Source organism: Phacochoerus africanus, chromosome 8, assembly GCF_016906955.1.
Source record: "Phacochoerus africanus isolate WHEZ1 chromosome 8, ROS_Pafr_v1, whole genome shotgun sequence".
Classification (NCBI taxonomy): domain Eukaryota; kingdom Metazoa; phylum Chordata; class Mammalia; order Artiodactyla; family Suidae; genus Phacochoerus; species Phacochoerus africanus.
This window is the reverse complement of record NC_062551.1, coordinates 47,923,958-47,947,914: the sequence shown is the minus strand read 5'-3', so window position 1 is coordinate 47,947,914 and position 23,957 is coordinate 47,923,958. Positions and strand designations below refer to the sequence as shown.

At 61.6% G+C, this 23,957-nt stretch overlaps 1 protein-coding gene across 2 annotated transcripts in view; it reads right to left on the bottom strand.

The window, feature by feature from the left end:
* Window positions 1–23,957, bottom strand: part of PAK4 (p21 (RAC1) activated kinase 4) — a 44,491-nt gene that overhangs the window by 1,145 nt on the left and 19,389 nt on the right. Inside the window, exons 1-9 of one of the 2 annotated variants that reach the window (XM_047789654.1) lie at window positions 18,686–18,885; window positions 10,471–10,544; window positions 8,926–9,181; window positions 5,712–6,173; window positions 5,062–5,496; window positions 4,186–4,319; window positions 3,924–4,050; window positions 2,602–2,727; window positions 590–724 (exon numbers count right to left, since the gene is read on the bottom strand). In XM_047789654.1, coding sequence (XP_047645610.1) covers window positions 590–724; window positions 2,602–2,727; window positions 3,924–4,050; window positions 4,186–4,319; window positions 5,062–5,496; window positions 5,712–6,173; window positions 8,926–9,129 — 1,623 coding nt within the window. In that variant the 5' untranslated portion in view covers window positions 9,130–9,181; window positions 10,471–10,544; window positions 18,686–18,885. Of the gene's footprint in view, window positions 1–589; window positions 725–2,601; window positions 2,728–3,923; window positions 4,051–4,185; window positions 4,320–5,061; window positions 5,497–5,711; window positions 6,174–8,925; window positions 9,182–10,470; window positions 10,545–18,685; window positions 18,886–23,957 lie in introns of those variants that run through there. The other variant, XM_047789653.1, reaches the window with a different exon arrangement.

Genomic DNA, 23,957 nt, shown 5'->3' with positions numbered 1-23,957 from the left:
TTTTTAAGCCTGCACCTGCGGCACATGGAGGTTCCCAGGCTAGGGGTCTAATCGGAGCTGTAGCTGCTGGCCTCTGCCACAGCCACAGCAACACGGGATTTGAGCTGCGTCTGCGACCCACACCACAGCTTGCGGCAACGCCAGATCCTTAACCCACTAAACAAGGCCAAGGATCAAGCCCGAGTCCTCATGGCTCTTAGTTGGGTTCGTTACCGCTGAGCCACAATAGGAACGCCTCTTCTCCTCCCCATTTTTGAGTTCGGCAGCAACTGGGAGCAGCTGAGCCCTGGAGGCACCCGGTTCTCACCAGGCGATTCTCCACCAGGAGGGCCCTCCCTGTGTGTGTCCAGGCAGGCAGCCTAAGTGCCGCCTCTGTGGGATGGCGAGGGCACACAGCTTACACAGACGCTTGAGGCCTGGGGGACACGAGGGCAAGCCCAGCACGCGGCAGGCGCCACCTCAGGGGCCACCAATACCCCAGTCCTGTCCGCACCCAGCGTTCTGCCTGTGTCCAGGGATGGCTGGCGTCCGGCCCCCTGCCTGCCTGTGGGTTGTCTCCCTCACCCCCGCCGCCGCAGGAGGTGCCCACCTTGTGCAGATTCTTCAGTCGGGGCGGCAGGTTGTCCCGAATCATCTTCATGGCTTTGAGGGGTGGCTCGTTGAAGTAGGGGGGCTCCCCGTCCACCATCTCGATCACCATCACCCCCAGAGACCAGATGTCCACCTGCAGTGGGGGAGGGGCCGCGGGGCCGAGCTGTGCACGGACGGCCAGGGCTCGGGGGACACCCGCAGAGGGGTGGTCCTGGCTCTCTGCTCCTGGAGTCCTCGCGCCCTGAACACCCTCCGTGCCAGACCCCATGCACGCCTCACCTCTGAAAGGTTCTGCCCACCCTGCACCCAGCCCCTTCTTGGTGCTACCCCACCCCACCCTGGGCTTCCTCTGGGGGACCACCTCCCGCCGACCCCAGTCCATGGAGCATGACCCGGTTGCCTCATCAGCAGAGTAGGGACACAGTAATTGGACCAGGACTGGGCATGTGACCCAAGCTGAGCTCATCACAGTCAACCCTGAGACTTCCACCAAAACAGGGAAACAGCAGTGCTCAGAGGCGGGGAGGGGTGTCTCGGAGCTGCCAGGGTCATTGCTGCTCTGACCAGGTGTGAGGACCACACAGAGAACACCAGAGCCGGGAGCAACAGCGCGCACGGAAAGCTGGGCTGAACTGCCACCTGACCCCCTGCCCCCATCTCCACGGTCCTAGGGACCCACATCTTTCCATTTTGCAGGCAATCCTGACTGCAGTGGCCCCTCCGAATCTCACAGCAGCCTCCCTCCCAGTGTGACCTCACTGCTGCCCGAGGTTCCCCCTGAGGATCCCCCAAGATGGGCTCCCAAGGGCACGTGGGCCAGGCACTGGGTCAAGTCTCGTTGACTGATGTGGAGGAATGAACCCTCAGGGCCACAGGCCACAGCTCAGAGACCCCAGGGCCAGGCAGGTAACAGCAGTGAGTAGTGCAGGCAATAGAGATGGGTAGGGGACTGAGAACAGGACGAAAGTGGCCCTGCCCTTCCTAAAGTGGAGCAGGGAGTTCCTGTCATGGCGCAGTGGTTAACGAATCCAACTAGGAACCATGAGGTTGCGGGTTCGGTCCCTGGCCTCAATCAGTGGGTTAAGGATCCGATGTTGCCATGAGCTGCGGTGTAGGTGGCAGACGTGGCTCGGATCCCCCACTGCTGTGGCTCTGGCGCAGGCCGGTGGCTACAGCTCCGATGAGACCCCTACTCTGGGAACCTCCATATGCCATAGGAGCAGCCCTAAAAAGACAAAAAGATAAATTTAAGTAAATAAATAAAGTGGCGCAGGCCCTCGGCACCCGCTGACTGTCACCATGGGGGAATCTGGCCTCTGTGGGACCAGATCTTTTGATTTCCCAGAAGAATGCAATTCTTATGTGTTTTCTTTAAAACATTCCTTTTGGCCCTGGCATGTAGCTGTGGAAGCACCAAGTCCTAACCACTAGGCCACCAGGGAACTCCTGAGAGCTCTTTTTTTTTTTTTTTGTCTTTCTGCCATTTCTTGGGCCGCTCCCGCGGCATATGGAGGTTCCCAGGCTAGCTAGGGGTCTAATCGGAGCTGAAGCCGCTGGCCTACACCAGGGCCACAGCAACGCTGGATCCGAGCCGCGTCTGCAACCTACACCACAGCTCACGGCAACGCCGGATCGTTAACCCACTGAGCAAGGGCAGGGACCGAACCCGCAACCTCATGGTTCCTAGTCGGATTCGTTAACCACTGCGCCACGATGGGAACTCCTGAGAGTTCTTTTTAGGACGCTTGCAAGAGCACCCTCAGATCACACCAGCTAGTCTGCGGCCTCCGTGCCAGGCTGTGAGGCAGGGCCAGGGCCACTTCTGCTCAGCCTCCTGTTCCCACTGCCAAGCACTGGCCTGGCCCTGAACTAGAACCTGGGCAGTGACGAGGGCACGCTTGTCTACTTCTCCCCCAAACCCATCCCCGGTGACTGAGGCCGCCGCCACCCCCAGCAGCCACAGCATCAACCAGGGCCGACAGCAGGACAGACAGGCTGCCTCCGGCTCACCTCTGGCCCGTAGGGAAGGCGGGAGATGAGCTCCGGGGCCATCCAGTAGGGCGTGCCCACCAGGGACTTCCTCCGCGGCACCTCCTTGCTCACCTGGGCGCAGAACCCAAAGTCCGACAGCTTCACCTAGAACGGGGTGCAGGCAGCGGGGTCAGAGGTACTGGTGGGGGCGGGGTGAGCAGAAGCATCCACCCATTTCATTCCCTGGCCTGGGAGGCGCTGGGTCTCCCCTGGGCCGCCCCGCAATTAGAGCCAGACCACTGGGTAGCTCGGCCATTCCCTGCTGGGGCCTTGTCACCCACCCAAGCTCACACCATCTGGCTCACGGACAGGGTCTCGACTGGGCTCTTTGGGGAAGTGGCCCGAGTTCCCTGGGTACTCAGCTGCCTCCCGCTGCCCTGCAGGAACCGTCTTTAGTCGGCAGGTGGGAGGTGCACAATCCTGCCCAAGGGCGACTGCTGCACCCCGAGAACCAAGAAGTCGCACCTTTTGTCTGCTTGGTGCTGAAACCCTGGATTGATAACCTTCTCCCCCCGCCCCATCTCTGGATGTCCCGTGGCACATGGAGTTCCTGGGCCAGGGATCAGATCCAAGCTACAGTCGCAACATAAGCTGCAGCTGCGGCAACACCAGATCCTCAACCCTGTGTGCCAGGCTGGGGATCCAACGTGAGCCCCAGCGCTCCCAAGATGCTGCTGATCCCGTTGTGCCACGGCAGAGCTCCCGATATACCCTTTTTTTTGAATTGGGGACCCTTTTCAGACTCCTGAGGACGTCTCTGGACCCAACTGCCCCCAGGGAGCGCGCCAGCACAATGCGGGTGCAATTCCACACTCACACGTGTCTTCAGAACACACCTGTAGAAACCTTCAGGTGTTCTTGGACTGACTGAGATGCCCAGAGAAATGGAGCACCTCCCCCCTGCCCCCGCCCTGCACCCTCCTTCCCTGGCCAACTGGCGCTTAACTTTCCCCGGGGGTGGGGGTGGGGGTGGGCAAATCGCCCAACTAGAATTTGGTGAAAGTCAAGGGCCCTCCCAGGAGAAGCATGTCCATTCTTGGAACATAAATGCAGGCTCTGGAGGCAGTGAGGCTCACCCGTGGACTGGGGTCCACGGCTACACTACAGTTCTCAGCGGCCTGGGCTGCTGGCAGGGCCCCCACCAGTCTGAGCCCCCTGACTGAGGAGCAGGGCCGCCCACTCACCTGGACCCCTGACAGCTGTATACAGAACAAATTACCTTACTAGCCCTCAAGGCACATCACTGGGGTCGGAGCCCGCCCACCAGCGGAGGGGGACCTGCCGAGCCACCCGCTCCTCACCCGGCCATCATGGGTCAGCAGGATGGAGTCGCTCTTGATGTCGCGGTGGATGACGCCCTGGGCGTGGAGGACGGACAAGGCCTGCAGCACGGCCAGGCACACGGCGGCAATCTGCTCCTCATTCATCCTGCATGTGGGAGGGCGGGGAGCGACTTGAGGCCGCCGTGGCCCCAGCCCAAGGGGTTGGCAGGGGATCCGCGCCGTCCTGGGGGGCCGGGGGAGACGGCAGGCTGGGGTGGCGGGGTCGGCTGCCTGGCAGTACCTGGTGTGGGTGACGATGTCGGTGAGGGCGCCTCCCTCCAGGAACTCCATCACCACCCAGAGCTCGTCGCCAACCAGGTAGCTGTTGTACATCTCCACCACGTTCTCGTGCTGGTAGTCCCGCATGATCACCACCTGGGCACGGGGGCGGGTCAGCGGGGCGCAGGGAGGACTCCCCCATTGCGCACGGCCGGCGCCCTCCCGCCTCCCTCCCTGGGCCCGGTTCCGCCACACTGCGGGCTCGGTTCTGCCCATCACTCCTGCTCACTGGGGTCACCCTGCACCAACCCAGGGCAGGGGCCAGGCCTTTATCTGAGGGCACCAGGAGGCGCTGCAGAGGGCAGGAAAGGGGGGGTGGCAGCCCTTTGGCGGTGTGGGGAGTGCCCGGCGGGGGCCAGGGCAGCAGAGCGTGAGCTGTGTTGGGGCAGAGCAAGGAGTGACAGGCTCAGGGCTGACGGGCTGGGGTGAGGACAGAGAGGTCCGGGGCTCTGGCCTGGGGACAGGGCTGGTAGGGCCTCTCTGAGACAGGGATCCAGGAGAGGTGGGTTTGGGGGAAACAGTTTGGGGCCCACTTGGGACCTGGTGGGTGTGAGGGGCCTGGAAGGTACGCAGAGGTGGGGTTCAGCAGGCTGAGGGGGCCTGGAGCGGGGGTGGGCTTGGCCAGGAACAGGACAGATGTGGCTGCAGGTGTCCTGGGGACAGACAGGAGCCGGAGCCAGCCCAGGGAGGCTGAGCTGTGAGGAGAGGAGCTGGGCCCGGAGCCCAGCCTGGGGGATCCCCAGCCCCGAAGGGCCTCTGAGCAGCACAGTGGAGGAGCCCCGGCGGGAGGAGCCTGGCGGGGGGTGGGGGGGTGAGCTGGAGGCGGGCGCAGGCCCACCTCGTTGAAGAGCAGCTCGCGCCTCTGCTGCTTGCGCAGGTCCATCTTCTTGACAGCCACCAGCCTGCCCGAGCTGCGCACGGTGGCGATGCACACGATGCCTGTGGAGCCCTCGCCGATCTTGATGAAGTTGTCCAGGTAGGAGCGTGGGTCGCCGGGGTCCACCACCAGCTGCAGGGCGGCCCGGAACTGCTCATGGGACACTCGCTGGGGTTCCCTCTGTGGCGATCGAGGGCCAGGGGGCCCAGGGGCAGGGGGTGCGGCAGGGGCGGCTGGGGTGCGGGCTGGAGGGGCCAGCTGGGGCTCGGAGGCGTGGGGGCCCAGCATGCCAGGGCTGGGGGTGCCGCGGGCTCGGGTTGGGGGCCGGGAGGAGGACTGCGGGACGGCCAGGCCCCCCACCGATGGCCCATTGGGGGCCACGTTGTGAGGCTCCCCCTGCAACAGAAAAGAGAGGTGGCTGTCGGTGGAGGGATCAGGGGGCCAGCTCTGCTCCCTGAGCAGGACAAGGCCCCCGGCTGTGGGACAGACACATGGTGGTCAGGATGGAGATGGACAGTGGGCTGGGCATGGGTGGGAGCTAGTGGGTGGGGCCGGGGAAGCTCTGGGTGAGGGGAAGGGGGGGGTGGTCCTGGAGCAGGGGGATGGGTTACCTGGGCGCCCCGGGGTGGGTGGTCCGTGTCGGCCCGCGGGTACGTGTTAAAGGGCCGGCCAGCCGCCACTTTCGCCCCGCTGGCCAGCCCGGCAGGCTGGTCGGGGGTGCCGACGTCAGGCCCAGAGAGGGGGCGCTTGTCCCGGGAGGACTCCTGGGGGCCCCCTGAGCCCTCCCTGGAAGACTTGAGCCTCTTGTCCGGCCCCGCCCGCCGCCTGTCACCACTGTTGCCACCCGTCTCGCTGCGACCGGCCACCCGGCCTTGGCCACCCGCCTTCTCTGGGCCCCCTCTGGCCATGGCGGCCTGCTCCGCGGGCATCCCGTTTTCCTGGCGGGCACGGGCAGGCGGCGGCGGGCTGTCTCTCCGCAGGGAGTTGGAGCGTGTCACCGACATGTTCTCAAATTCGTCGAGCAGCAGCGTGAGGGCCCCATCCTTGGCACCTTTGCTGCCCCGCACGATGGTCTGGGGTCCGGGGCAAAGGCAGGGCAGGGGCCGGGCAAGGAGGAGGGGGACACAGGACGTGTATCCAACACACAAGGACAGGACGACACAACACACACAGAGACAAGACAGAGACGGAATGAAGAAATGCCATGGGGTGATGATGGGGCGGGGCGGGAGTGGCAGGACTAGGGAGGCCCCGCAGCCCCTCCCGGCACCTGGCCACATGTGGCGGGAGGGCAGCTGCAGGACAACCTCCCCATCCGTCAAGCTGTCACGCCCCCAGGATGGAGGCCTCCCGCACTCTGAGAGGCACCCCCTGCCCTTCCCTTGCTCTTCAGGCTGGGGGGTGGTCCCTGGCCAGGGAGGGGTGGAGGGGAAGGCGGCTGAGGCCACGCCACCCCGTAATCAGCCCCTGAGAGCTGCTAATTACAGGAGGCTGGGGCCAGGGCCCAGCTTGGCACTTCCTCCCCTGCAGCCTACCAGGGCCGCTAATCCCAAAACCAGGGCCGCTAATCCCAAAACCGGCTCTCTGTTCCCCTGGAGGCTCAGGGTGGGGTAAAGGGAGAGTCGGAAAGGTTTAGGCCCAAAGTAGACCCAAAGCAGAGGGCACGAGTGCCCCAGAAGCCAGGCTGGCAAATGAGAATACCCATGGAAAGTGGGTCCCGAATCCACTCTCATCAGGCACGGCCACCCACCCTGATCCAGGTCACAGCCTCCAGGGTTCACCCTGCCCCTCACTCAGCTGCAGGCACACAGGCCTCCTAACTGCTCCTCAAACACACCAGAGGCGCTCCAATCTCAGGGCCTTTGCACTGGCTGTTCCCGCTCCTGGAACACCTTTGCCCAGGGCTCTCCTCCCCAGCCTTCAGGTCTTTGCTGGAAACTCCACTTCTCAGAGGTATGCTTTTGCTGGCTGCCTGTGGTCTACAATGCTGTTCCCCTGTCACGCTCTGTCCTTCTTCCTTTTCTCTGCAGCACTGACAGCCAGCGACTTAGAGCAGGCATACAGCCGTCCGCCGTGCAAAAAGCCATGGTTTTGTTCCTGTTTCTGCTCTGACTACATCAGCGCCTGGTATGCAGAAGGTGCTCAATAAACATGTGCTGAACCTGTGAGTGAGGCAGGCTGGGAGGAGGCTGAGGGGAGCAGAGGCTATGGGCCCCCCAGCCCTGTGCTGTCAATGGGGTCCCAGACGGGGACATGGGCTACCAGACATCCTAAAGCCAGAAACATGGAGCCCACGAAACCCACTTACAGGCCGCCATGGCCCTGTGGGGCCAGCCCCTGCCCCCTGCCTCACCCGGGCCTTGGCTGCCAGCCTAGAAGCCTGGCTCTGCTCAGAGACCTGGTAAAGCAGAGGCCAGACTTGGGTGCTGGAGAAAGACATGGCGAGTCCCTGGGGGTGGGAGAGATTCTGGGAGGACTAGGGAGAGGCCCAGCTGAGGGCAGCAGACACAAGTGCCCACGGGGCCCCAGTCAGGACAGTGCCAGCCCGTGTGGCACTGTGGCACTTCCGTGTGACTTAAGACAAGGTGGCGGACACAGTCCCAGGTAGGGCTCATGGCTGGCAGGCTGAGTGGGGGCTTGATTTTAGGAGGTGCCCGAGTGGGGACAGAACCAGCAGGCAAGCAGCCATGGGCCAGGCAGGGGATGGAACTGAGGTGAGCTGGGTGGGGCCTGCGGGCCCAGGAGGGTCAGCACCCCGCCTGTGCCTGCAGAGGCAGCCGCCCCTCCAGTGGCCCCAGCCAATTCGCCAGAAGCTAGAAATAAAGATTGGGATATGAAGTCACTTGCTTCTTTAAACAGAGGCAGAGATGTCAAAGTATCCAGATGCCCCCTGCACAGGGCGCACGAGCACCTCAGGGGGCTGCCAGATGGAGACGCTGGGGGACAGTGTCCGCACTCCTGTCTCTGCCCACCTTGCCCACCGCCTGGGGCCCACCCCCACCAGGCCCGCACTGGGCACCGGGAGAGGATGAGTCAGCCGTGGGCCTGCCCCTGGGCGCTGAGCCTGCTGCCCGGCACGCCCATCTCCACCCCTCGGAACAACCCTGGCTGCGTTCCCCTGGCCCGCAGCCCTTCCTGGTTCCCGCTGCCCTTTGGATACAGCCCGGGCTCCAAGAAGGCCAGCTTCCAGGCTGGGGGCCGCACCCCCGCCCAGACCAGCCTCACCAGAGGCCGCACCCAGGAGCTTGGACCACAGAGGCAGGAGGTGGGTTAAGAGCATGGGCCTTGGAAGCAGACCTCCACTCAAACCCCGGCGCTGCCCTTTTTGCTCAAGATGGCAAAAACCCCAAAGACACCCCAATGCTGCATGGGGGCTGCTCCCTCCACTAAAGCCCTGTCTGCCTACTGACTGCCTCAGTGACGCCTCCTCATCCTAGGCTGTCAGGGCTCCACTAGGGCGGCCCCTGTTCCAACAGGCCAGCCTGGCCCCCAGGGCTGAGTTAGGCCACCTCTCCAGCATCCCCAGCCCAGCCCTGACCACTTGGCGGGGCAGGGGGGGAACCCGTCTGTCCCACCACCTGCCATAGGAGCCCTGTGAAGGCCCAGGAGGAGCTGGTGGTCTCGGGGACAGGAGCACAGAGCTCAGGGCGTGAGGCTCCAGGTCAGCGTAGGGGGTCAGCGGCGGAAGGTGAGGTGAGGGTGGGGAGTGGGCGATGTCTGTCTGGAGGTCGGCAAGAAGGGGAGGTGCTGGCTGCAGGGTCAGGTGTGGGGTCGTCCCGGGGGTCGGTGTGTGTCGGGAGAGGTGGAGAGTAGGTGCCAGCGTACCTTGGGGGCCCCGGGCTGGATGGAGGTGATGCAGGCGGGGTCGACAAGGGGCTTGGGCCGGCGAGCCGACTCCTCGATCAGGCTCTGCCACTGGCGGGGCAGCCCCGTGAACTTCTGCTCGTTCTGGTCGAAGCCCGTGTGCACACGGTGTTCAAAGTTCGACGGCGCTGAGATCTCAACCCGCTTCTTCTTCTTCCCGAACATGGCGCCAGGCTCCGTGCGACGAGGGCACGAATTTGCGCTCCTAACAGCAGGCCTGCGGGAGAGGGGGGAGCTCACCAGAACCTGCCCTTTCTCCCCCTCCAGTCTGTCCCCACACACAGCCCAAGGAGTCAGGTCCCTTGCTCAGAGCCCTGCCCTATCGCCTCCCCTTCTCGTGCACACTGGCTTCCAAACCTCAGGGCCTTTGCACTGGCTGTTCCCGCTGAGGGGAACACTCTTCCCCGGCATCCACACAGGGCGCTCTCCCTCCCCTCCTCAGGCGTCAGAGCTGTCAGCGACTCCTTCTCTGAACGCCCCACACCCCAGGGTCCTCCCGTCGCATTTCGGAGCGTGTTTAATGTCCGGAAATCCTCTGTTCGGCCCTGTGCTTATTAGTTCAATGTTTTCACCCCCCATCATCAGACCCTCAGGGCCACGGGCCAGGTCCCATCTGCCCAGCTTTCTGGCGTCCCACCCCCATGCCCCCGCACAGAGGGTGTGCTCAGAGGCGGTTCCCAAAGGCCCGCCACCCCCGTCCTGCTTTCCCGCCTGGAATCAGGGCTGCAGACACTACAGACCTTTGGTGACTCATTCAACCAGTGGTTTCTAAGCCCCTGTCCTACGTGTGACATCTAGGTAGCCTCACCGCGACCCTCCCACGTTATGGATGAGGACACTGAGGCTCAGAGGAAGGAAGCGCCTCAGCAAGATCAGCCGGCGGGGAAAGACCCACTTCCTAACGGATGCTTACAGACCACACAGTCCCTGTCTGGCTTTTCGACTGAGCCCGTGGCATGCAGAGAAGTTCCCGGGCCAGGAATCAAACTCACATCATGTCCCAGCAGCGATCTGAGCCGCTGCAGTGACACCACTGGATCCTGGACCCGCTGTGCCACAAGGGAACTCCCAACAGTCCCTGTCTTTAGGGTCTGTGGTCTTCCGTCTGCTCCTCAGTACAGTACCAAGCACGGGGTAAATGTTCCATGAAAGCTGATTTGAGGACGAAAGGGGCCGATGGGGACACATGTGATGGTGGTGTCCCACAGGGGGACCAGAGAAATGACGGGCAGGGGAGCCAGGCGGCCAGGGTGCAAATCTCTCAGCCGCCTACTATGCGTGACCTTGGGCAAGTGACTTAACCTGTCTATGCCTCGGATCAACCCCATAAGGCTGCCAGGAGGATTAATGAGCTCACAGGAGCAGAGCTGGGCGCTGGGCTGGGCACGAACGGAGGGCGTTTGCTCTTCTGATGCTCAGGATTCCTCCGAGAAGTGCCTGAGAGGAGGGACCCTGGGGGCTCCCCCCTGTCCCTGTCCCACACATGGGCCCTGGGGTCTCACAGACCTGGTTAGATGCTGGCTGTGCTAGAAGTGCCCTCGGGCAGGTGACGTCTCTTGTTGGGGCTTCGGGTTACTCATCTGCAAAACGGGAAGAAAACATCATTCCCCCGCTCATGCAGTCACTCGCCCGGTTATAACGCACTCCTCTGTGCCCAGCCTTGCGCTGGTCAGTGCTTGGGACACAACGAGACAACCAACAGCCCAGCGTCCTGGGGCTGGGGGCACAGAACACCAGACTCAGCCTGGAGGGATGGCAGGGTGGGGATAAGGGGGGCTTCCCAGAAGAGGGGCTACAGCAGTGGAGACCCAAAGACCAAAGGGAATGGCACTGGGTGGGGACTTCTGTCTGGTTGGTGGCTGGCTCCCCAGCACCTGGCACAGTGCCCCACGCAGGGTCAGCCCCAAGCGCCATAGGTCTCGTGACCGAGGACGCTCATGAGAGTGTCTGGGACTTGGCCTGCAGCCTGTGGTTTTCCTGCTGGCTCTGTCCCTGCAGGAGCAGCTCTGTGTGGTGAGGATGAGGAGGCCATCCCTAGCCCAGAGGTAGGACCATCCGTGGGCGGCCATCCAGCAGAACCAGTTTGGCAGCCAGACCCAGCAGCCAACCAGTCTCAACTGGCCTGGGCCTCCCGGCCAGCAGGTGGCCAGCCCAGGGCTCTGCCAGGGGTCCAGGTTCCCTGTGGCTGCCTAGATGTGGGGCCGAACAGGCCTGGGGGGGGCCTCTGCCTCCACCCCTTCTCTGACCCCAACCAAGCCAGGAGCCCCTGCAGTGTCCGTCCTCCTTCCAGCCCCCAGAACATGGTCCGGCCTGCCCTCCCAGGGGCCCTCCTTCCAGTGGCCCTGACCTCCCGGCTCTCTCTCCAGGCTCCTCTGTCCGAGGCTCTCCTCCAGTTCAGCTCCCCCGGTCCAGCTCTAGCCTCGCCCCTGCACCGGCCCCTCCCCCATCTTCCCTGCCCCACGTCCCGCCCCCTCCTCACTGTCTTCTCAGGTTTGCCTGCTTGGCCCCCAGCCCGGCCTCGGCCTCGCTCCTCACCTCTCACTGTGCCTGCCCATCCTCCACCCCCAGCCCATGGCCTGCGGGCCCCAAGGCAGCTCCAAGCCCTCTGCAGGAACAGGATTAGCTACATGACCCCTCGTTAAACCCAGGAGAGGGAGGAGCTCAGGACCCAGACAGGGTGGGCAGGAGGCAGCCTGGCAGATAGGGTAGCCAGCCCAGAACCCTCACCCATAAAGCCCCAGACCACCTCTGCACACGGCTGTCGGGCGCCCCCCGCCCCGGCCCCGACTGCAGGGGAAGGGGACAGAGGGGCACACCTCCGGATATTTGCCTGGGGCCACCCCTTCCCTCTGGGCGCTGCTTGGAGGGCAGGACAAACAGAGGAACTGAGCGTGTTTATAGCGATCAGGCGGGAGCCCCACCCAGGGCAGCTATAAGCGCTGCCCACTGCTGCCCAGAGCTCCCTTCCCACCAAGGCCCCAAGCTCCTGACTTGATGTGGGCCACGGAGGGGAGGAAAGGAGCTGCTCCCCATGAGGGGAGGGGCCCGACACAGGGTGGGCACTGGGGGTTCCACCCAGGCCTGGCACTTGGGAGGCAACACTGCCCAGGGCCCAGAGCCCCACTCCGCCACCATGCACTGGGGCCCCTGGTTTGGGACTACAGTGCAGGCCCCTCTTCTCGGCACTCGACCTGGGCTCCCTCATTTAATCTGCACCCCTGACTCTGGAGGAAGGGGCCATTATGGGCTTCATGTAACAGACAAGGCATGAAGAGGGCATCCCACTTGGCTGGGGCACACAGCTTGGGAAACAGGAGACGTGAGACTCCAGGCCTGTCTAAGCCAGAGCCCAGGCCCCACCACTTATCAGCACTAGAAGCAGCAGCAGCATCCTTGCAGCCCTGCTCCGCGCTGTGTCTAATTGCATTCCTTCCTCGCCACCGACCTGTCATACGGGCCCTCTTGCCACCCCCAGTTCACAGATGAGGAGACTGAGTCCCAGTGAGGGGAATCCCTTTGTCTAGGGGCACCTTAACTGAACCCAGACAGTTAAGGACCAAAGTCTAGGCTCTCGCCTGCCTGGCGGCCTGCGGCTGTGCTTTTCTTCTTGTCATCACCACCATCACCACTATCACTGCTACCATCATGGCCAAGGCTGGTCCTGGCCTCCATCCCTTTCCCATCCTCCCCACCCCCGTCCTCTCTGTCCACAGCCAGACCTTGCTCTTCCTCTCCTGCCCTTCACCCTCCTGGGGGGGGGACCTCACCTCCTCTGGCCTGTCCTGGTTCCCCAGGGGTAGTGGGAGGCAGCACCAAGTGGGGCTCCGCGGCCCTCACCCGCCCAGGGTTCCCTGTTCACCTTTCCCACGGCCTTTGGCATGACACTGCACGATGGAGAAGCCCCAGAACCAGCCCCTGCCGGCAAATATGATTTACTGGGGCTCAGCCCCACTACTCACACCATCACCACCACCATGGGGGGACCCTCAACCCTGGACACATGCTAATGCTGAGCACGAGGACTCCCCTCACTTCAATGGAGTGGCTATTCTCACCCCCATTTTGCAGATGTGGAAACTGAGGCTCACAACGGTGAATCTCTTCCTAAGGTCGCCAAGCAGAGGTGAGCCTGGGAGATGGTCCGATTTCCTGCAGAGTCAACATCCTTAAACCCTTTGCTGGCTCCCCAAGACTCTTCCCCACCGCCCACAAGGTCCCGCACCATCTGCCCTTCACCTTTCCTCCCACACGCTCCCTGGCTCACACAGCCCCAGCCAATAAAGTTCTCACTGGTCTTCAAGCCCCAGCCACGCCCCCACCCCAGGGCCTTTGCACTGGCAGTTTGCCCCAGTTTCCATTTCTGTTGGAACTCTTCTCACTGATCTGCACATGGCTTCCCCCCATGGCTCCAATGTCCCTGTTCCTGTCCTGTCACCCTCTACGCCCCTTTCCTTGCTTTATTTCTCCTCACTGCACTCCCCACACACTCTACACGTGTGTGTGTGTGTGTGCGCGCAATTCTTCAGTGTCTGTCTCCACGAGGGCAGGGCCTGTCCTGCGCTTTGCTCCTCACAGTACACCAATGCCATGGACCACAGCAGGCATTCAAGAGCATTTGGTGAACGGACACATCTGTATCCGCCACGCTCACCCCTGCTCGGACACGTCAGACTCTGCCCAGGCAGTATCTGTGAAACTGGCAGAGAAAGGCCTGGAACCCAGAGGCGGAGGGTGAAGCAGTGAACCCAGAGACCAAGGAGGACAGCGTGCAGCCTGTGGCTACCAGCCAGGATGCAGATGCCTCTGAAACTCAGGGTTCGAGCCCCCAAATGCAGGCACATTTCTATCCTACTCTAAAATGTCTATTTCAATTAAAAAAAATTGTTTTTTGCTTTCTTTCTTTCCTTTTTTTTTTTCTTTTTTTAGGGCCACACCTGTGGCATAGGGAAGTTCCCAGGCTAGGGATGCAATCAGAGCTGTAGTTGCCAGCCTACACCACAGCCACTGCAACGAGGGCTCTAAGCTGCTTCCACAACCTGACCTACACCGCAGCTCACGCCAGATCCCTAACCCACTGAGCAAGGCCAGGGATTGGACCTGTGTCCTCATGAATACTAGTCAGGTTCTTAACCTGATGAGCCACAAGGGGAACTAAAAAAAGGACTTTTGATTTGTTTAACACGTGGGATGGGCAGTTTCCGACCTGTCCCAGCAAATCACCACATTTTCCAGTCACCCCCTGCGCTCACGTGTCTACCCTCTGCACTTGTCAGAACACAATGGCACCATCCTGCCTCTCCCCCCACCAAGGAAATTAGTGCAGGTGGAAAAGCCAGGGCTACTAGCATGACAAAGCTGGGTGTGCGTGCAGTGCATGCGTGTGTGTGTGTGTGTGTGTGTGTGTGTGTGTGTCTAGACCACAGCCCTTCCTGCCTCCCACCCGCCCACACAGGCTCTGAATAAAGCTGCCCTGGGGCAGTGAAGGGAGCTGACCCAGCTGAACCCAGGGGCCCAGGGGCAGAGCGGGAGGTGGCAGGGGTCATGGCTGTCCCTTCCCATCCACTGAAAAGACCAGGCAGAAGCGCTCGCTGTCCCCACTCGGCTTCCACCGCTGGCTCCCGCCCTTCTGCTCCAACCCACTCTCCTGCCAGCCAGCCCGCTAGCCCTGAGCCCGGTTCCTCCAAGGAATCCTCCAGCACCTTGTCCCCAGCACCATGCCTGAAGCTTTGGGACTGACATGTCCCCCAGCCCCCTCCTTGGCGACCACCGACTCTACCCACAAAGGACCCGCCACGCTCACTGGCCTGCCTGCCTATCCAATCGCCAGGGTCTGCTGAGGGCGAACTTCTGCCAGGCCTGGGCAGGGCTGACACAGAAGCCAGGACGGCTGGGAATATCCCTGCCCTTGCAGAGCACATGCTCTAGGGGAAAGGAGTAGCTGGGGCAAATCAGAAAAAGAGCTCGTAAGTCAGCTGACAAGTGCAGGGAGAAAAATGCATCAGGGAGCAGGAGAGCGCGGGGTAAGGGCCGGTGTGAGTTTCCCATGACGTGGTCAGGGAGGGCCTCAGGGAGGAGGTGCCGCTAGAGTGGGGACCTGGATGGGGAGAGGAGAGGGAGCCCCGTAGGTAGACAGAGGAGCACCCGGGCCATGCCGATGATCCATGCAAATGTCCTGGGGCAGGATCGTGCTTGATGTGGTCACAGGGCAGCAAGGCGGCTGAGCGGCGGGGCAGGTGAGCGAGGGTGAGGGGGGCGGGCAGACGAGTTGGTGCCTGTGGGCCACAGGGTGGGGTCTGGCTTTTACTTGAGTGAGATGGAGCCACGGGACCCTCTGAGCAGGGGAGGGACCTGGCCCAACTCAGGTGTTCCCTGGCTCCCTCTGGCTGCATGTGGGGACAGACTGGGGGCAGGACAGGGGCAGAGGGACCCGGGAGGGGCAGGAGGACGGTCCAGCAGGAGAGGGTGGACGGGACCACGGAGGCCCGCGGAGGCAGAGGGAATGGACAGGTTCTGGGCGCCTGGTGGAGGTGGAGATGGCAGGGGCTGCCGAGGGCCCGCAGCGCCCCTCCTCACAGCTGGGCGGGCGGACAGTCCTCTCCCCTCCTGGTTCCCAAACTAGGAAACTGACGCCCGGAGAGGGGAAGTCACCGGTCAGGGCACGAAGGCGTCCACTCTGACCAGGGAGAAGGCCTCGTCACCGCCCTCCTGAGGCTCCTGCTTCCCAGAAATCCTGGCTTCAGCCCAAGCTTCTACTCCACACAAGGGACCTCAGAGGGTTAAGGGACAAGAACACGAACAGACAACTCTACTTCCCCCCCCTTTTTCTGGACTGCATCCGTGGCACATGGAAGTTCCTGGGCTGGGGACTGAACCTATGCCCCGATAGCGACCCGGGCTGCTGCAGAGACAAGGCCAGCGGATCCTTAACCAGCTGCGCCACAGCGGGAACTCCAAGACCACTCTACTTCTGAGACCAGAACCAAGGTCAGAGAGGCTGCCCTGGGGAGGAGGGAACCTGAAGAAACGTCACAAGGGCTTCCCAGCCGATGTAACATCCCTGCCACGTCCCTGCCCGGCTCTGGTGAGACCTTGCCTCCTGCCCGTGCCTCCCCCCAGCCACACTGGCCTCCTCCTCCTCAGTCTCGGACACAGCAAGCTTGTTGCAGCCTCCGAGCCTTTGCACCCACTCTTCCCTCTGCCCGGGCTGCGCGGCTCCACCTTTCTCGATACTCAGGTCTTAACGCAAATAAAACCTGCTCTGAGAGGCCTTTCCTGACGTCCTGACAAAACGTGCACCCCGTTTTATGCTTCTCTGTGGCATGCACTACCATGGGCATTACATGTCTGTGGACTGTTGGACCCCCTCTCCCCCGCCCCCCAGGAGAACAGTGGCCTTTTCTTGTTCTTGCCCTACCCCTGGCATCTAGAGCAGGGCCTGGCACACAGCGGGCACCCAGTAAATATCTGTGCAACGAATGAGTGATGCCACTGCCAAAGTGACAGGGCTGGACCCTGAGGAGGAGCAGGGAAGGGTGGTGGGCAAAGCGCAGACGGGAGTCCCCAAGGCCTGTCCACACTGCCTGGAAGTCTGACCCTGAAGCCTGCCAAGGAACCAGGGGCCACGTCATTAGAGACTGAACCTGGCTATTTAGTGAATAACCTGGTGTGTGTTCCAAACACCACGAGAGGCGCCCGGCTCCGAGCCTGCTCCCCCAGGCCCTGCCCAGCCTGAGGCCCCCCTGGCCGCCTGAGGAAGGGCGGTGTATCTGGCTCCAGGCAAGGGGCAGATCGGACCAGGCATCGCCGCCAGAGATCTCTGAGTCCCCAGATGAGCGAAATCTCGTAAAAAGACACAGACTCGGGGGTCACCCTGGCCTTGGGGAGCAGGGCCGAGTCGGCCTCGTGGGGAGGGAGGCGCAGGCCTGCTCTCCGTGTTCTGGCCACGCCAAGTGCCATCCTCCCCCCAGGCAGCCCAGGCTCAGGCGCCCGCTCCACCCCCACCCAGCTGGGTGCCGGTGAGTGAGGGACCGGGCCTCCGTGTCCTCATCTGAGAACAGCGGGTAATGATGGTCCCTACCTCCCCAGGGTGACAGGATCGAACGAGATGACCCAGGCAAGGCGGTGAGAACAGTGCCTGGGGGTCTCCTCATCAGAGACCAGCTGCTGTTATTATTACTGCCACTGCTGTTGTTGCTGCTGTGGAACCAATAAAGGGAAGAGGAGGCTGGCGTCAGTCCTCCCCGGGCCTGAGCAAACGCGCCAGACATACTGCCTCGGCAAAGTCTTTTTCTCCAGGGCCAGGGTGGGAGCATAAAGAGGGCCTGGCTCAGAGGACGCTCTCAGAATGGAAGGGCCGGGAAACCGGGGAGCCCACAGCTGAGACCCCGATACGTCACAGACCCAGGAGCCTCTCCACAGACCCTGTGAAAACCCACTCACCCCAACCTCTCCAGCTGGACTCAAAGGACAGGGCCTGGGGCCATCTCAGTGGCCCTGTGTCCCAAGCCCTGCCCAGCACAGGGCAGAGCAGGGCTCAGAGAGTGTGGCTGAATGAAAAGGCAGTGCTTCCTTTACCCACCGCTGCTGCACTGAGCCCCAGGGAGGCCAGGCGGCTCCCATGGCAGCCCCGGGCTCAGGAGCCCCCCTCCTGCCTGGGCAGGCTCAACAGGGCACAGGCACAAAGGACACTATCGGTGTCCCTCACCCCCCAGGGGCGCCCAGCGTAGGCATGGATGCCACAACAAACCTGAGAGTGTGGGCCAGCCCCCAGGGACCAGGGAAATCAGATTAGACTCCATTCATTCCTCCTCTGAGGCAGGGCCGGAAGGAGGGAGGGGGTGACAGGCAGAAAAGAGGCTCCAGAGCCCTCCCAGGCCCCCCAGCCTAAGCCCTTCTCTGCCATGGAACCCCCCACCCCAACCCCGCAAGGAAAAGTCCCCGAGCAGCCTGAGATGGGGCAGCCACCTGGCCCCCACCCCTGGGTACCAGTTCCCACCTCGGGCGGGAGGGAAGTGTGGGGCGTCAGTGGGAGAAGGTGGGGAGGGGGGCCTGGCTCAGGACGCTCTCAGGACGGAAGGGCCAGGACACTGGACAGCCCATGGCTGGGACCCCAACCAGTCATGGACCCAGGAGCCCCTCCACAAATGCTGTAAAGACTCACATACCCCGGAGATGCAGGGACTCAGGAAAGAGACCCCCCCCCCCACATACAAGGATCCTGGGGGAGCCAAGTGACACAATGATACAGACTTTAGCCACCCCCTAGAAACACAGCCACAGGCGTGCACACGCACCCAACCCCACAGATGCTGGACTCACCTAGGAAGGCAGACCCCAAGACCCCCCATACACCTAGGACCCTCTCGAGACAGACCACGAACCCACACATAGCAGATGATGAGACCCACGGCAGACCCACGACCAACTCCAGAGTTCCCCAGTGACCTTCAGAGCCACCCCCATGCAAACCAGACCCAAAGAGCGTGCTCCCCCAGATGTTCGGGACCTGTACCGAGGCACCGGCCAGCCCAGCAGACACACACCTGCCACCACCACCCACACAGAAAGGCATACCGCGACCCCGCCCCGGCCCCAAGAAAGGTGTGGCCCCTTGCACACGTGCTCACGCTGACTCAAGGTGGCCAGGGGGCGGGACAGCCCTCCCCCACGCCCAGGCGGCCCTCCCTCTCCCCCCTCCTGCCTGAGGCCTGGGCTAGCTCACCTCCACCATCCTCTTTCCTCTGTCCTGGGCCACCCGCAGTGGGACAGGCCAGCAGAGAGGCTTCCAGCTGGGAGCTGGGATCAGGGGGTTCTCCCGGCCCTTTCTGTGAGCGCCCACTGAGGAGAGCTGGCTGGGCTCTGCGCCCCAGCCTCCCTGGCAGCGGCTGGTGACGCGGCCCTGCTCTGGCAGGCGTTGAGCTTGGCTGGGGCGGAGGGCGGAGGGCGGAGGGCGGGACAGAGGGAGGCGGGGCTGAGCCTGGAAAGCCTGGGCCACAGGGCCCACAACTGTCCCGCCAGAGGGAGGGGCTGGGCAGGGACACAGGAGCAGGGGATCCATGACAGCCCACGCTTCAGCAGGTCAGCCTCCCACCACACAGGCACACGCACCCCCACTCCCATCTCACTCCCACGCAGGCTGGGGGCCAGGAGCCAGGGGCCAGGGGCCAGGGCAGCCGTGGCTGCACAGCCCGAGGTGGAGCGCCTGAGCGGCTGAAACATTGGCTGGGGCTGCGGGGCAGGACAGAGAGATGGGGGGGTGAGTGGCCTCTCTGATGCAGAGGGTGGCCGGAGGCCTGGGGCTTGCTGTGTTCCCCTCGCCCCCCTTCACTCAGGCTGTGAGTCCAAGGAGAGCTCCAGAGGGTGCAATGAAGGGGGCCTCTCCCCTCCGCCCCACTCACCCTGCAGGATGAACCTGAGACTTGGGGTCTCACCAGGGGGAGATCACAGCGAACCCCCACCATCACCATCTCTGGGTGTGAGAGTGGAGCCGGGAGATGCGGGTGGTGGGAACTGGGGACAGAAAGGCGGGGAGGGCTGGGACTTCCGCATGCCATGCTGGCGGCCTTGCCAGGGTGTAACTGACCCTTCTGAAAAGAAGTGGCCCAACTTCCCGGAGAACTTCCTCTGGGCCAGGTCCTGCTCTGAGCACTGACACGCGGTAGCTCACCACCGCCCTAAAGGGGCAGGTGCTTCATCAGGCCCATTTATACAACAGAGAAAACTGAGGCCCAGAGAGCCTGAGTGGCTTGCACAAGGCACCCAGCAGGGAGGTCAGGGGGCGGGCTTCCTAGGCGGGCCATCACCCCAGTACCTGTGACCTAAAGCAGCCACTCTAAGCATGAGGCCAGCTGGCTCAGAAGCCCCGTTCCAGAACAGGAGGAAAAGCTCAGAGAGAGGGAATGGAGAAGCGAGAAGCGCCTGTGCCGCCGCCCCGCCTCTGCCGCACACCTCCTCCCGTCTCAGATCCGGCCCAGGGCAGAGCTCACTGTGAGAAATGCTTTTCTTTCTGTCTCTCCAAGGACAGGGACTTGGGGGACAGGGGTTGGGGCTGCCTGGCTCCTCCCTCTCCCCCCGCGGCCCCACTTGAGGCCCCTCCCGCACCCCACGCCTGGCTGCCCCTCAGGCCGTCACAGTCTCTGACTTGTCGGCCCCCCACCACCCATGCACACAACTGCTGAGCTCCCGCACAGACCAGGCAAGCCTGTGGGAGGCCTTGGGAATTCAGCTGTGAACAAACAGAGCAAAACTCCCTGCCCCAGGGCTGTCAGCCCAGTAGCACTGCTACCCGACGGGGGTCCTGTGAGGTCCTGTGAGCGGCAGTGACTGAGTTCCAACAGATGCCTGGGACCCGGGCAGGTGCCCCACTGAGAACAGAGTAAGCGGCCTGGGCGGGCAGGTGGACAGAGACACCTGTATCCTCCCACTGCCCCTGGTCTCCCCAGCATGCTGCCCCCACAGCCACCTCCTCCACGACCTCATCACGTGGACCGGGGTGGGGACCGACTGGCTCAGAGGGCCTGGAAATCCCACCTACCACACCCTTCTGTCCACTACCTGCCCCCTGAGCCAGGGGCTTCCAGCCAGGGGTGGGGCCTCAGCAGGGCAGGTCAAGGGGGAGCTCCGGAGGTCCCAGACCCCAGGCTACCCCCTCCCCCATCAAGGTGGAGCACCTGTCAGGCAACCACCCAGAGAGAAGCCAAATGGGGCGGGCTTCCCAAACCAGACAGGCTGGTTTGGGCTCTGGTGGGGGAGGCGATCAGGGCTGGGCAGTTCTGCTCCGCCAGGGAAACTAGGTCCCAAGGTATGGGACCGGGGTGATGGGGGGAGGGGAGATGGGGGGCAGCAGGCAGCGAGCCCCCTCCTCCAGGAGGAAGTCTCCCTGGAAACAAGAGGGCCTCCTGGGGACAGGCCTCAGGGGCAAGGAAAGGTCAGTTCAAGACCCTCTCTTAACGCGACAGAGCTCCGGGATCAAACTTGAAAATACGCCCCAAACAGAGATGAAGCCGATGATGACCTATAAAACCCATCACTCAGATTCTCAACTGTTAACGTGCTGCCACCTGAGGGCTTCATCTGCCCTGCCTCCCTTTCTTTCAGCCTCGTCGCTATAACAGGAACACAGTTAAAAGCCAATGGCACCAAATGGTAAACAGTGACAGCGCGGCCCTGGAGGCGACCTCTACTAGAGGTTTTCTTTCTGTGTGTGTGTGTGTGTGTGTGTGTGTGTGTGTGTGTGTCTACAGAGAGCTTGCACACATTCAAAGAAAAACATAAACGGCAGCACACCACACACACTGCAGTGCACCTCGCTTTTCTTTTTTTTTTTTGCACCTTGCTTTTCTTAACACACTCCTTGGCTCCACCGCGCCGCTGGCCCCGGGAGGAGTCTGGCAGCATCCAGTGGAGGTGAAGACACGCTCAGGAGCTGGCAAGTGCTCTCCTGGGCCCGTTCCCAGGGACGCACGTGGGAAGGTTCTTGCAGCACAGTCTGAGTCGGCGGGAGACTGGAAACAATGCAAATGCTCGTCCACAGGACGCTGATAATGACCTGCGATTGACCAGCTCCCCGGAACAGTACAGGACAGGGAGGGTGAATGCCACATGTGGGCGAGTATCAGATGCCACGTTAAACAGAAGCCGCAGAGCAAAAACCAACACAGCCCAGGACTTGGTTCAGGAAAAGTTCAAAACCAGACGAAACGAAATATGCCGTTTAGAGATGCACAAGAGGAAGCAAACCAAAGAGGAAAGCAAGGCAGCGGCTGCCTCAAAACTCAGGGGAGGGACTGCCTCTGGGGGAAGGAGGTTTTCCGAGAGGCCTGGGGCAGGGGGTGGGGGGCTGTGTCTTCACCTGGAGGGAGGTGACATGGGTCTTCCCTTTGTAGTAATTGGTTGAACTATACATTTATGCTTTATACGCTTCCCAGCATATAGGCTAATAATTTTAAAAGTATGCTAAAGAAAAGAAAAAATAGGAGTTCCCTCTGTGGTACAAGAGGATCAGAGGTGTCTTGGGAGGGCTGGGATGCAGGTTTGACCCCTGGCCCAGCACAGTGGGTTAAGGATCCAGTGCTGCCACAGCTGCAGCTCGGATCTGATCCCTGGCCTGGGAACTCCATGTGCCATGTGCATGGGGCGGCCAAAAAGAGAAAAAGTCCTAGTGATCTTTCCATGCCTCCATCTCTCCAAAGCACAGCCCTGCAGCTTTAGCAGCTGTGTGGAAGAGCCACGATGCCTTGAGCCAGTCCCCACGGGGCCAGGTCAGCGGTGTCCAGGCATTTGCTCTTCCAAATGGTGCAGCAATGATAACCGTGTGCAGGTGTCACTTCACAGGTGTGCAGGCGTGTCTGTGGGCACCTTGCCTCGGAGTGGGATTGCCAGGCAAAGTTCAGCACTGCCAAGCTGGCCGCTCTCAGCCCCTCCCTCGGCCTCACAGCCCAGGCTGCTGTCAAAGTCTCTGATCTTTTTTTTGTTGTTGTTGTTTTTAAAATATATATATATTTTCATCATTTTTTAAAACTTTTATTGAAGTATAGTTGATTTACAACGTTGTGGACAATTTCTGCTACACATCAAAGTGATTCAGTTATCCATGCACACACATCCATTCTCTTTCGGATTCTTCTCCCGCGTAGATGATCACAGAATACTGGGGAGAATCCTGTGCTGTTCAGCAGGTCCCTGCTGGCCAATCATTCCACAGACCTCAGGGTGCACATGCCAATCCCAAACCCCCAGTCCATCCAGCGCCCCCTTCGCCTGTCCCCTTTTCAAAGTCCGTGAGTGTGTTTCCATTCTGCAAATTTCATCTGCAACCTTTTTTAGATTCCACATATAAGTGATATCACATGACGTTTGTCTTTCACTGTCTGACTCACTTCACTTACTATCAGGATCTCTAGGTCCATCCATGTTGCTGCAAAAGCCTGTGATCTTTGCAGGCCAGAGAGGTGAAGTCTGGCCCCTCTCAGCCTGCTTTTCCCATGCAGTTTTCTATTCAGTAACTGCGCCTCCTTTCATATCAAAAACCCCATCAGAATTCCTTTGCTGCTAAATGTGTCTTCAAAATGTTTGCCTACTTTTCTGCGAGGTCAGGAAGACCTTTGTCAACCCACCCCAGCTACTCCCACTTCTCCAGCCTCATCCTCACTCCCCAGCCCTGGCTCCTTCCCACGCCTCTCTCTGGATTCTGTCAACAGAAATGCAATGTGTGTCCACCACCTGCATCCAGGCTGGGGTGGGGGCGCAGCATGGTCCCTGCCCTGGGGGGCTTGTGGTCCAGGATCACAGATGAGAAGCGAAATTCCAGCTGAGACGGGCTGGCTGGAGGGATGAGAGCACGAAGAAGCCAGGCTGGAGGAGGGCAGGAGCCAGGCCATGGAGTAGGTGGGGAGCCCAGGCAGGCATTGGGGACGGACCTCCATTTGGAAGATGTAACTCTGGCTGCCTTGCCGGTGGAGGACGGGATCAAGGAGGCCCCGAGAGGACGTGGGGACAAGTGGAAAGACTAACGTGCTCCAGACAACTGAAGGAGGCGGCACGATGGCTGGACACGGAGAGAGGGGCGCAGACCAGAACTATGTTTGTCAAAAGAAAAAAGCAGCTCCTGCGGATGAGTCAGATACGGGGGCTGAGGGCAAGGCAGGTGCCAAGGGTGACTGTGAAAGCGGGTTAAGCCGCAGTGCCATCTTCCACACAAGGGAGCCTGAGAGGAGCTCCCAAAACGCCACGCCCCAGGCCCCAGAATCTCAACTGTGAAAAAGATGGAAAGTGAGACACCGACAGTAAGGCCCACTGCACTGCTACAGTCATCAGGACATCGGCGGTCAATACCCTGGCCAGTGAACGAATGGAGAACCCAGACACACGCCCACACAGATGCACCCAAGGGGGTCTGAAAACATTGATTTTTTTCATTGTGGTAAAATACACTTAATGCCTGCCATAGTAACCATTTGCGAGGTGTATACTCCAACGGCGTTACATACACTCAC